This window comes from Bactrocera neohumeralis, chromosome 4, assembly GCF_024586455.1.
Source record: "Bactrocera neohumeralis isolate Rockhampton chromosome 4, APGP_CSIRO_Bneo_wtdbg2-racon-allhic-juicebox.fasta_v2, whole genome shotgun sequence".
NCBI lineage: Eukaryota > Metazoa > Arthropoda > Insecta > Diptera > Tephritidae > Bactrocera > Bactrocera neohumeralis.
Genome location: NC_065921.1, coordinates 88,570 through 102,127, shown reverse-complemented (window position 1 = coordinate 102,127; position 13,558 = coordinate 88,570). Strand labels below are relative to the sequence as shown.

The 13,558-nt window shown below is 34.0% G+C and overlaps 1 protein-coding gene across 3 annotated transcripts; it reads left to right on the top strand.

The window, feature by feature from the left end:
- The first annotated feature begins 1,148 nt into the window (after positions 1-1,148).
- Positions 1,149-10,897, top strand: LOC126754416 (protein eiger). 3 transcript variants are annotated; one of them, XM_050466363.1, is made up of 8 exons: positions 1,149-1,260; positions 1,543-1,878; positions 5,409-5,534; positions 6,109-6,419; positions 6,478-6,618; positions 9,723-9,859; positions 10,006-10,107; positions 10,351-10,897. In XM_050466363.1, the coding sequence occupies exons 2-8, from the start codon at positions 1,711-1,713 to the stop codon at positions 10,719-10,721; spliced, it is 1,356 nt and encodes a 451-aa protein (XP_050322320.1). In that variant the 5' UTR covers positions 1,149-1,260; positions 1,543-1,710; the 3' UTR covers positions 10,722-10,897. The 3 variants fall into 3 exon arrangements, with proteins under 3 accessions (XP_050322320.1, XP_050322319.1, XP_050322318.1); XM_050466362.1 differs by having other exon boundaries at positions 1,149-1,335; XM_050466361.1 differs by having other exon boundaries at positions 1,149-1,466.
- Positions 10,898-13,558: the final 2,661 nt, after the last annotated feature.

Below are 13,558 nucleotides of genomic sequence, written 5' to 3'. Positions count from 1 at the left end.
TTTTTATTTCTTTTGTACTAATTTTGGAATTTAAGTGAGAATTTGTCGCAAAGTTGCCGCTTTATTTTCGGATGCTAATTATTATAATATTTTCGAGTTAGATACTCTTAATAATCCGAAAATACTACCGTTATTTTAGGGTTATCTCTGGTTCAATGTGTTGTTTTTCCAGAGAGTAAATGATATTTCTTTCATTGGTTAATGATACGTTTTTAAACCTTTTAATTTCCTGAGTATAGAAGTGATAAATATGTAATAGCTTTATACATAAGTATGTATATAAGCAAGAAAACAATATTTACATGCATATGTCAATCAAAGGAGCGTTTTCTTCTGATGGTCGCCGGTCGCTGTTCACAAAGTACTTGTATACTGGACCTAATTTTATGGGAGCAAAGCAAAAAAATAAAATAAAAATAATACACAGCTCAAGCCTTTGAAAATAATTGTATTATGAATTATTCGCTCTGCAACCTTATAATTTATGCTCTAACTTTAGAAAAATGTTTAAAACATATGAAATAATAATATTTACATGCACGTATAACATATGCAAATACGTATGTATGTATGTATATACTCCGGATAAGTTAATGCTTTTTGCAATCAATTACATGCATATATACATACATATAATAAATGTACTATATATACCATAAACTGTATAGTATTTTGTATTAATGTGTACATACCTGTGTGAGCAAACATCACACTCCTTCTGGAGCGATAGCATATTTATGTCATATAATGTATTTGTATGCGTGTCTTATAGTTAAATATCAATATGTACATTTTTAATTTCCCTTCAGAGAAATTCACTAGTCATAAATTAGCTTCTCTATATTTTAGCATCCTAATATTTTATAGTGATATAGTACATATGTACATACATATCGAATGCTTAAAATAAAAAGATTTAAATTAAATATTTAAAAATTTGATATAATTAATTGCACTACAACGTTGACATCTAATGTTTTCTGGATAGTACGAATTTGTTAAAAGTCTAATTGTAAATTAGTTTTATTATTGCTTATTATTTAAATGCTTCACTGCAGTGTACTTATGAGAATACATAAACAGAGGCCTATCTTCATATGCATGTTAGTATTTCTTTACGTAGGAAGTGAATGTACTCAAGAGATTCCATTCAGTTTTAAGCGAAGTATTTAGCAGTTCGGACGTCGTACTTTCCAACAACACAAGTGCAATAAAAACAACAATTCCTGAGTGTTAAACAGCTGCAAATTAAATAAATGAGTAGTCCAAAATATTTGTATTTGTAATAGGCCTTTGCCGATCTCATCATCATATACTGATAAATTTGAGCCATATGTATGGATGCACATACTTGTACATATATTAAGCTTGTATTCAGACTCATATGCTACATATGTATATGTCAAAGACTGATAGTTTCGGTGATAGAAGAATCTTGTGAAGCTCAAAATTGTTGATAAGACATTGTATGTAAACACATAAAAATACAACGTGAATCTTGGTTCCGACATTTTTATATTTTTTATTATTATTATATTATAGAAATAGATAAATTGACTATCAAATTATGAAACAATACATACAATATATGGCATAATTAGTGGGTTGCAAGTGTTAAAACTTATAAACATTAGTACGTAAATGGACTTTTAATGTGAAGTAAGAACATTGTTGCTTTTGTGCTTTGCATTATTATATTATATATTAATTATGACAACGGAAACACTTAAGCCCTTTCTATCAACGTCCCGCCGAGCGGATAGCGTTACTACAATGCGCTTGAGCACCACATCACATTGTCAACCAGGCTTCAACTTTAAGCGGATAATTTTCGGCACATTTGCTGTGGTTTTCTTTTTATGTTTGTTTGGTTTTATGGTGAGTTTATCAATTAATTGATTAAGTATATTAAGACCCGGTATCTTCAAAAACTTATTTAATAGCTTTGCCCGTTACTCTCTTCAGCTGTAATACCTATGGGGTCAGTAGGGTAATCTGGCATGTTTTTTTACTTTTTTTCATAGACATTTTTATTCTACAATAGGACTTTTTTCACATATCATGAGATACATATATCGTGGAGTATACTCGTATGAACATTTTTTTTTTGGAATTTTTTGATGACATCTGTCGGAGAAATGGTTTTTTCACTGGCGGACACGATTCCTCATGTTTGGATCATCTGAAACAATCGGTTGAGTAGTTCGACCGGAATCATGTCCGCCAATTTAAAAAGTGTGTTTTGAGAAAAAACGCGTTTAAAGTTTGAGTTGTGCACTCTGAGCTCTCCGAAAGTCAAGCGGATTTATTATTTCTGGGCCTTTTAAAACATGTGTTTTAAGAAAAACGCCTTTAAAGTTTGAGTTGTGCACTCCGAGCGCTCCGAACGTCGAGTGGATTTATTATTTCTAGGCCTTTTTCGAAACCTTCCAATGGTAAAGTGGGTTTCTACATTAATTCTAGGGGTATAAGGGAAAATGCAAAATAATTATTAAATACAAATTCTCAAATGAGCAAAAAATACTACGACTTTGTTCATAATTTTAAAATTCATAATTTAATCGATGGCGTCCGAACGTGTTGCCAATCCTCGATACATTTATTAGCCTTCAAAACGCGATTCACTTTTATTGTCTTTAATTGACTCAAAAGGTTGTCGGTCCATAATTCCGGCCTCTTTTTATACTCTTGCAACCAGTTGCTACATAGTTGCTTATAGTTTTGTTCACCTAACGGTTTTACGTATCACCTCAAACTAATCGAGATAGATAGAGGAATCAATCAATTTTCTGCTGCGGATATGTTCAGGATGGTGCAGAAAGCCTTTGGTGATGAGGCTATGTCTAAAAAAAATGTTTACAAGTGGTATAGTGAGTTCCAAGCCGGCCGTGAACGTGTCGAAGACGAAGAGCGTCCAGGGCGACCATCAACCTCAACCGACGAAGCTCACGTTCAACAAATCAAAGATTTGGTGTTGAAAAACCGTCGAATAACAATTAGAGACCTTGCTGATGAACTTGGCATATCGAAAGGCTCAGCCAATACCATTTTGAAGGATGTTTTGGGCCTCAAGCGCGTCAAATCTCGACTGGTACCGAAAACATTGAATTTTTTGGAAAAAAGGCGTCGCGTTGAAGTGTGTGAAACGATGCTTTCCGACTACCAGGGTGTCATGAAACGCATTATAACTTACGATTAGACTTGGATCTATGCTTACGACCCCGAAACAACCGATCAATCGAGCGAATATCGTGTCAAAAGAGAGCCGAGACCAAAAAAATCGCGCTAAAGTCGCTCAAAAATCAAGGTCATGTTGACTGTTTTCTTCGATTATCGTGGTGTTGTGCATTATGAATTCCTTCCAACCGGTCAAACAGTCAACAAGGAATATTATTTGAACGTTATGCGTCGTTTGCGTAACGCTATCCGCCTAAAAAGGCCGGAATTGTGGAAAGACCATTCCACACCATCCCATACTGCCCTCGTAATTCGTGATCATTTCGCCAAAAACTCAACCCATATCGTTCCGCAACCACCGTATTCACCTGATCTGGCGCCGTGCGACTTTTGGCTGTTCACCAAGCTCAAAAGACCGCTCCGGGGACACCGTTTTTATACGATAGAGGAGATTCAAGCCGCAGCGAAGACGGAACTGAGTTCCATCCCGGAAAGTGACTACAACCAGTGTTTCGAAGATTGGAAAATCCGTTGGCATAAGTGCATTGCATCGGAAGGGAATTACTTTGAAGGGGATGAAATTGATTTGGAAGAATAAATAAAGAATTTTCAAAATAAATACAATGTCACCTTATTTTTTGGGCACAGTATATATATATATATATATAAATGAAATCCGGGAGACTGTCTGTCCGTCCGTGCAAACTGTAACTTGAGTAAAAATTGAGATATCTCGATGAAACTTGGTATGTGGATTCCTTAGCACAAAAAAAAATTTCGAGTTTGTCCAAAACCACTTAAGCTACAGTGCGGAAATGGATGAAATCGGAGGGTAACCCCGCTCACTCCCCATATAACCGTACTGTTAAAAACTACTAAAAACGCCATAAATCAAGAACTAAATAGGCCAGAGGCATTAGATTTTACCAAAGAGATGATATAAGAAAGTTGTATGGGAGCATGCGTGAAAATTGAACCATGGGCATGGCACCGCTCAGTTTTTGGTGAAATCCCATACCTCGGGACCCGACCAAACCGATTTCGACAAAATCTAGTATATGACATTGTTCCTACATTCTTATGTTACATTGTGAAAATGGACGTAATCGGACTACAGCCACACCTACCTCTCATAAAGCACAATTTTAAATTCCACTTGATTCGTTCAGTCCAGTACAGAAATCAAGAAGCAATTAATATAACAGAATAAAACTTTGTACAAATAATGTAATTAGTGTGTGCTACCTTATGATCAAAAATTGTTTAAATCCAATAAAAACCGTTCAAGCCCCTAGGTACCGAATATATGGACCCCGATAGCTATACTTTTTATCGAAAATTTCGGTCATTGTGGATAAATATAACTGAAATTAAGGGATAATCATTCTTTTATAATGGTATGTCTGTATGTCAAAATGGGTTGAATCGGACCAATACTTCCCTTAGTCCCCATATATTTAATATAAAGATTTTCGAACATACAGGTGACTTTGTATCAAATATATCGGCCAATATGTGAGTAATCCCCATGAAAATGAGAGAGCGTGTTTTATTCATAACATTGTATCCTTGTGCCTAAAATATATAAACTTGGCCTAGCCACTATATAACTAATACATATCAGAATTTTCGAACAACCGGCTGACTTTACCTCATATGATTGGTTTTACACCTCAAAGAATTTCCCTGGCTTGTTGTAGCTTGAGTGGTTTTGAAGATATGTGCATTAAACTTGTTAGGGGGTTTCTACAAACTCGAATTTTTTTTTGTACCAAGATATTTAAATTTTTACTCAAGGTACAGCTTCAACGGTTGGACGGACAGACAGTTAGTCAACCGGATTTCAACTTTTTCGTTATCCTGACCATTTATATATACATATATAACCCTATATCTATCTCGATTAGTTTTAGGTGATACTATATCCGTTGGGTGAAGAAAACTATAATACTCTGTAGTAACTGGTTGCAAGAGTATAATTATTAAATGTACATATGTATATTGTTAATGAGGGTACACCAACATAATGAATACTCATCACAAAATTCGTGTGATAAAAGCTTTATTTAACAGTGATTTACAATGGAATGTATTTATGTATAATTAGAGTTCTATGAAATAGAGTACGTGCATTTAATTTGTTATCTTAACAGCAAACAATACTCGTATTAAAAGAATTGATCTTTATAAATGTATGTACATATGTAGTATATACTATACATTTATTTCAGTATGTTCACTTTCGGCGTATTTCTCAAATTGAAGCGAATGTTCAACATTTGACGAAAAAAATATTGAAAATGCAAGCACGTTTGGGCCTGACGAATTTGGACGATTTGGACGATTATGGAAATGAGGTAATTATATGTAAATAAACATTGCATTAAATTAAATTAATGCAAATTAAAACTAATAATGGGTGGAAGGACAATGATCAGGATTAAACGAATCGACGGCCTCTCAATGTATTACTATAAAAAGCCGGCTGGACTTAATAAACAGAATATTCGTCTTGGGAGCCAAGTGAGCAAACTAGGCGTAGTCCCTAGAGACCTTCGAGTTCGAGACCATGAGTACAATCACTTTCGAGGACATGGTGAAGTCAAGGACTTCCTCTCTGTGCGCAGTCACGAATGTGGGAGAACTTCCTCGAATATAGTGGTTATACAGTCGAAAATTTGATGGTATTTAGCGTAGAATTAAAGGATTATAACAACTACAACTGCGTTGTTTGAATACCATCTTGTCGGACCAATTTTAATTTTACTATACTTTTATCAGTATATATAATTTCCTTAATTTACCCACCAAAATGTAATTGTTAGGCTCATTTCGTTATAGAATTCGGTCCGAAAATAATATCCCATTTATTTAACAGCTGCGCTTTCATTTATTTACATATGTAAATATTTATGTTTGAAAATAATTTAGTACGATACCGTAATTATTGATCAACCAAAAATATCACAAAATGGTGGAGGAAAATTGAGCCAAGGAGATGAACAATATACAGCGGATGTTGATTATTACGAAAATGAATTTGATTATACTGAGTTTAGAAGCCAGTTACCCATTATGAACTTTGACGAGGATGAAGATGATGAAGCAAAAAATTACATTATTAATGACGATTCTAAAGGAAATGACGATGGAGATGATGAAAACGTAATGGAAATATCAGATGATAGCGATTTATATGAAGATTTTTCCAAATTCAATGCCTCACGAAAAAATAACACAAGGTACAAAATTTTCTTTTTTAACTTATCCATACTTCAAACAAAAAATATTCATTTACAGTTTCAGTGCGCGTAATCCACGTGCCATTGAATCAGAACTATTTAGCAAAGACGATCAGAAATCTAAAATCATAGGCTTAAGAAAACGTGCTGATAAATCTATGGATGCCCTTAATCACCCTAAGAATATGGTGATACTTAGGTAGGTATATAAACGATTTTCATTGCAGAACGTCCTCTATCGTAAATTATATTAGCTTACTTAAGTAATACATATTGTCTTGCAGGAATAATTGAGTATACAAATTACGCCGATTAATATTTCGTCCTGATCCTTAACGTGTTAAAATCACATTCATTCCCACTTAAAATATGTAAGTACTGTATGTGTAAACACCCAGCGAAACAAAAAATGAAGCACTCTATTTTTTTGTAAAGTTTCACTACCGGGCTTGGATCATTTTAGTTTAGGGGTTCCAAAACTGGGTATCGCCCCTTCCTTTAAAGTTTTTTTTTATTCATCAGCATCGCGTCTGTGGCGAACTGCTTTATAACCATCAGGTTCAATAAGGTTAAACTTCAACTAGTCGGAAATAATTACAGTTTCACTTGGTTTGCAGCCAGTTAAGTTTATTTTTAACCGAACTTAAACGCTTTTCTTTCATTTCTGTGGTCACGATTGGGTTTGTGCTTTTTTGATCAACCGTTTTGTGACAAAGAAAGTTTGGTTTGTTTAGGCATAATTTTGTTTTATTTAAAAGAAAACACGAATTACAAGAGTTAATCACACAAGCGTATGCTTTGAAGTTAATGAAATGTTAAGCAAAATGTTTAAAATGTTTCCCTGAAGAGCCGATTGATTGCCCGCTTTGTGGGAATTCGAGCAAAACCTAATACCGTTTACAATGAATTTGCAAAAAACACTTGCTGCGGCTTTTTTTGTTTCGCTAGGTGTGCATATATGTACATACATATGTATATGTACATACATATGTATAAATGATCAGGATATTGAGACGAGTTGAAATCCGAGCGACTGTCTGTCTGTCTGTCCGCCCGTTCGTTGGTTTGTGCAAGCGATAATTTGAGTAAAAATTAAGACATCATAGTGAAACTTGGTGCAAGTATTCCATGGCAAAAGTGAGGACACGTTCGTATATGGACGTAGTCGGACCACTGCCAGGTCCACAAAATGGCGTTAAACGAAAACCAAATAAAATGCCATAATACCCGTAATTTGGTACATATGTACTTATGTATCTCCTAAAACACTAAAGCTACAATGACGAAACCTCCAATGATAACCGCTCATAACAATTCTTTTAAGCACATCTACGAACAATGTGAAAATTTATGAAATTGGATTATAATCAAAATCGATCCATAACTGGTGACTCTCACATACCGGATATGTGGACCCCAAAGCGTATGGCTGACTTTTTATCAAAAATATCGGTCATATGTTATTGAAATTCGGGGAAAAAGTTTTTTTTAATGAAAATGAGAGGGCAAGTTTTTTATTATGGGTAATTCGGTTATCAAAAAAATTATACTTTTCAATGCCCATTTTTGTAATTTAATACTTTTATAACGAGTTGTATTATTTTTTAGAATCAGAAATATAGGTATGATGTGATAATTCTCAAAATAAAACTGGTATGGAAGAGTTAAGTTCGGGTGTAACCGAAAATTTTATACTCTTGCAAGTATCAAAGCTGGAAAAAACTCATTTAGAGTTTTAATAATACATGTACTATCTGACAGGTTTACCGCTACTTTAGATAAGAAGTTTGCAATAGGAACTGCTGTCCACATATTCCGTATCTGGGGCTAGAATAGATTTGATTCCACTTGAAAGGCACTACTCGTGCAAAGTTTTATATCGATAAATTTGTATACTGGAAAGTGGAAGCTCCCAACTTTAGTTCTTAAGAATTACAATTTCTTCGTTTTCTGTAGCCATCTTTAGTTTTTAACGCGCTTAAATATGCGCTATACAAAATCTATGGGCATGAGGAATTTTTGACAGTATTTTGCCACTGCTGCTTTTATTTAAGTTCAGTAGTTAGTGTAGTGTTATGGCTGATTCTCATAGAACTTCTGCGCTTTGACAAAAACAGTAGTTTCCAGTTATAATTGGTAAATGTAATGTAAAACATTAAAACTAAAACCCAATTATTAAAAATACTACTAATAAATAATTGTATTCGACTGTAATTTTAAGTTAACTTAAGAATATTTTAAATATATATAATCAAGTTCATTTTTTAATTACTACAAAATATCGAAACTGACAACCCTGCGAATGAGAGATCTAATTTGCTCAAATGTCTGCTTTACGGACGGTGGAAGCGGTGGTGAGTTTTCATTTATTGATCAAAAGAGAACAACAAAAACTACATTGTCACTGCGGAAGGGCGGCACGTCTGTCACTAACTGAGGCATTAAGTGCGGAACACAATGACAGCGACAGACTGCAGCAGCACGACAGTGAACTGAAAATGGCGTTGTGCTTCTTACTACATGAACATTCAACACAAGACAACACAGCTGTCCATTTTGCATGTACACAATTTCGTTGTGGCCATACTAATACCTTGCACTTCAATGGAATTTTAATATTTTGTTCAAAGTGAAAATTTGTATGCAAAAAATAAGTAAATTATCAATTGTTATTACAAATGATATAATAGAGCTATTTTATGCTTTTATTTGCAAAATAACGTCAAGTTTGTTAGAGCTGTGAATAATTTTACATTTTACATATTAGTGGCATCACCACTCTACCTCCTCTTTCTATCTTCCATTCTACTGTCAACTCTACTGTCGTTGGCAAATATAGGAGGATATTGAAGTTAGCGAGAACGACAACTGTCGGCCTGCAGTCGTGTAGTCGTGCAGCTGTCAAAATAACAGTGTCCATAAGAGCGTGTGTATTTTAATATTTGACAGATGTAGTTTGCAGTCTGTCGCGCTCTATGTGTTCCGCACTTTAGTCGTCATTCAGAATAGCGGTATTATATAGTCGAAACTGTTTACTGGTGTGGAATAGCATATGGCAGCTTACTACCCAATGTTATACCATAACATATCAGAGTGGGATAATTATGATGTCAAATAGTCTATTGCTCACATTATTTATGTACATATGTATTTCGCAATTAAAAAATTAAAACTGGAAGTATTTTATAAAATCGTCCTCCGAAGATAATATTATAAAACACATATTATTAATACGATACTTATGTATGTATGCATATACATATTCAAAATATAATACCCATATACATATAATATAATTTTTAGACTGCCACTTTTGCGCAAAGAGTTATCAGATGGTAAACATGAAGAAAATATTTCACCAATGGAACAAAAAAGTTCAAAACAATCTCAAAGGAGAGGAATGAATCACCGAAGGTATAAAAATTCGATTGTTAAAAAAGGTAGGTTGCTAAGGTTAAGTTGGTGGATTCCTTTATCCAAAAATGAAAGATTCGTTCCTATGAAAAACTACATTTTAGTACACAAATGTCTGTAATTTACTAGCTTGAGCTGACGTTTTTTTCCATATTTACATATTTTTTTGCAGCTAAGTCCGCGCGTCAAATAGAAGCTGTAGCGAACACTCCCGCCGCACACTTTCATTTGAACCACAAAATCCCAGACCGTTTTGCCAGCATTAGAATCGATTGTAAGTATTTATGGATATACATACATATGTATGTATGTATGTACATTCATAGGTAACAAACTTTTAATATACAGCTTATACAGCGTTACAAATATTTAATTTGTATTTAGAATTTATTTTGTTTGCATAATTCAAAATTTTTTATAGTCTTGTAACCTGTTGCGTAGATTTTTTTATAAGTCTCCAGTATTTCAAGCAAAATACACATGTAATTTTAATCATTGCTTTATTTGTGTTTAATAGCTTTTTCCGGCGATATTTATATTGGTCATCCCAGTTGGCCAAATGAAATTGACGTCGATAAGTATTTCAAAGTGGAAAATGGCGTATTAACAGTATATGAAACGGGCCTTTATTACGTATACGCGCAGGTTTGTTACAACAATACTCATGATCAGAATGGATTTGTGATATTTCATGGTCATAAGCCATTTCTTCAATGTTTAAATACTGTACCAACGAACATGCCACACAAGATTCATACTTGCCACACTAGCGGTCTTATCTACCTGAAAGAACATGAAACAATTCATTTACGTGATTTTCATAGTGATAGAAATGCTATTTTAAAGGAGTCCAATAATCGGAGCTATTTTGGGTTAATAAAAATATAAAATATATACAGAAATAATTACTAAATGTGTAATATACATGTAATACATACATATATACTTACTTATAGCTAATTTTTCTTGAATTTGGCTCTTAAATTGTTACTAAAAGTTTTGTCCAATTTGTACACGGTTTTGATTGATTCTAAATAAATTGATTAAGATTCTAAATAATACAACTACAATTGTGTATGAATATTCATGTCCGCATTATTTACTAGTTTATATAAATACATATATGAAAGTTAATATATCACATATATGTACATATGTACATGCATACATATGTATAAATAGTTTTAAAATATATTTGCTTCAAATATTCATTCTCAATTTCTTAAAATATTTTATTGCAATATATTGTGTTGATCAGTCGCGCTACTCGCTTGTTTCCAAGTGTATTATCCTGTGTAATATATAGTATATTAGTGAGAGTGATTGTTATTATCTGAATCTACCTGAATTGCATTATAAAATGAATGCATCAGGAGAAGATGAAGACAACGAATATGCAAAACATAAATGGCAAAGCATTTCAATCAAAAATGGAAAACGTTCAAACAATGAGTCTCCTAAAGTCCATCAAAAGAAGAAACAAATTCTCATACATCCAAATAGATTTGACCTCCTAAGTGATGATGAAAACACTTTTCCGATCGCTGAAGAGGATGTGACAGTGCATGAAACAGAAGTGCTGAATGCTCCAAAACCGCCGCCGTTGATTATACCAGGTGTTTTTAATATAAGTGAAATGATAAACTCTATTGCTAGCGTAATTGCCAAAAAAGATTTTAGATATAAATCGTTAAATGATGGCCAAATTAGAGTTATCATAAATGATATAGATTCTTACAGAAAAATTGTAAAATATTTAGACAGTCATAAAAGATCGATCATACAGAGTAGTCATAAAAGGTATTCACTTTTCCACTGCTTTGGATGAAATAAAAAGTAATATTACTTCATTAGGTCATAAAGTAAGAAATGTAAGTAATATTAAAAGCAGGATAACTAAGCAACCGTTATCAATGTTCTTTGTTGATTTGGAGCCCAACGCCAACAATAAGGAAATTTACGAGCTTAAACATTTAAATAATGCTATCATTAAGGTAGAGGCTCCCCGTCAAACTAATGACATTATTCAATGCTATCGATGCCAGGAATTTGGGCATACCAAAACTTATTGTAAAAAACCGTATAAATGCGTTAAGTGTAATTTAATGCATCCTACTAGTCAATGTACTAAATCCAAAGACACATTACCTATATGTGTACATTGCTTACAAAACCATACAGCAAATTACAAAGGCTGCGCTGTATACCAACAACTCGTTCGAAATAAACCGCTTTCTGCAAGCATTAGAAAAGAGATCAAACTCATACATACTTAGATCAACAAAACTTCCCTAGCTTAGGTAATGGGTTACCTAAATCAAATTACACTAACAATGTGACAAATAACAACACTGAGCAGACTTATGCTAATGTATTAAAAGGTAATGTTACAGATAACCAAAATGAGAAAAATGAACAAACTACGATGAAAAAAATTGAAGAGCTACTAGCAAAACAAATAGAATTAACAAACACTCTACTTAACATGATGTCTCTACTTATTAATAAGTTATGCAAATGAACTTAAGATTAGCAATATGGAATGCCAATGGCTTATCCCGTCACGCTCAAGAAATTGAAATATTTTTAAATGAGAATTATATTGACATTATGCTAGTGTCAGAAACACATTTCACAAATAAAACGTTTTTACGAATTAAAAATTATAATATAGTCACTTCTAATCATCCCAGTAACAGGGCTCATGCTGGTTGTGCTGTTTTAATTAAAACTTCTATCAATTATGTTGTTCTTGAACCAATTCAAACACCTTCAATACAAGCTGCTGGAATAAAAGTTAAAACCAACAATAATGATGTATATATGTATTTATGCTTTGTACTCACCACCAAGACACAATATACTATCTGCTTTTGAGTACGAAAGCTTATTTAGTGGTCTCGGTCCAAGATTTTTTGTAGGAGGAGATTACAATGCTAAGCATCCCTGGTGGGGCTCACGTATTCTAAACCCAAAGGGTAGAGAGCTTTACAAATGCATTATAAAGAATAATTTAAAAACTCTGTCAAGTGGTGAGCCAACCTATTGGCCAAGTGATCCATTGAAAATTCCTGACCTCTTAGATTTTGCTGTATATAAAGGTATCCCAACTCAGCTTTTAGATGCGGTTAGCTCAGAAGAACTAAGCCAATTATTGTCAGCTACAACACATTAATCAATGTTAAACCACGAAAATATTCTGCTTTAAACAACAAAAGTAATATTTGCATATTTCAAAACTGGTTAACTCAAAATATAGTACTTAACTTCTTCTTCTTCTTCTTCTTAATTGGCGTAGACACCGCTTACGCGATTATAGCCGAGTTAACAACAGCACGCCAATCGTTTCTTCTTTTCGCTACGTGGCGCCAATTGGATATTCCAAGCGAAGCCAGGTCCTTCTCCACTTGGTCCTTCCAACGGAGTGGAGGTCTTCCTCTTCCTCTGCTTCCCCCGGCAGGGTACTGCGACGAATACTTTCAGAGCTGGAGTGTTTTCATCCATCCGGACAACATGACCTAGCCAGCGTAGCCGCTGTCTTTTAATTCGCTGAACTATGTCAATGTCGTCATATATCTCGTACAGCTCATCGTTCCATCGGATGCGATATTCGGCCGTGGCCAATGCGCAAAGGACCATAAATCTTTCGCAGAATTTTTCTCTCGAAAACTCGTAACGTCGACTCATCGGTTGCTGTCATCGCCCAAGCCTCTGCACCATATAGC

Coding starts and splice junctions, on each gene's coding strand:
- LOC126754416 (XM_050466363.1), top strand. CDS start 1,711: ATGACAACGGAAACACTTAAGCCCTTTCTATCAACGTCCCGCCGAGCG. Junction 6,420..6,477: donor TCACGAAAAAATAACACAAG/GTACAAAATTTT, acceptor ATTCATTTACAG/TTTCAGTGCGCGTAATCCAC. Junction 10,108..10,350: donor TGCCAGCATTAGAATCGATT/GTAAGTATTTAT, acceptor TGTGTTTAATAG/CTTTTTCCGGCGATATTTAT.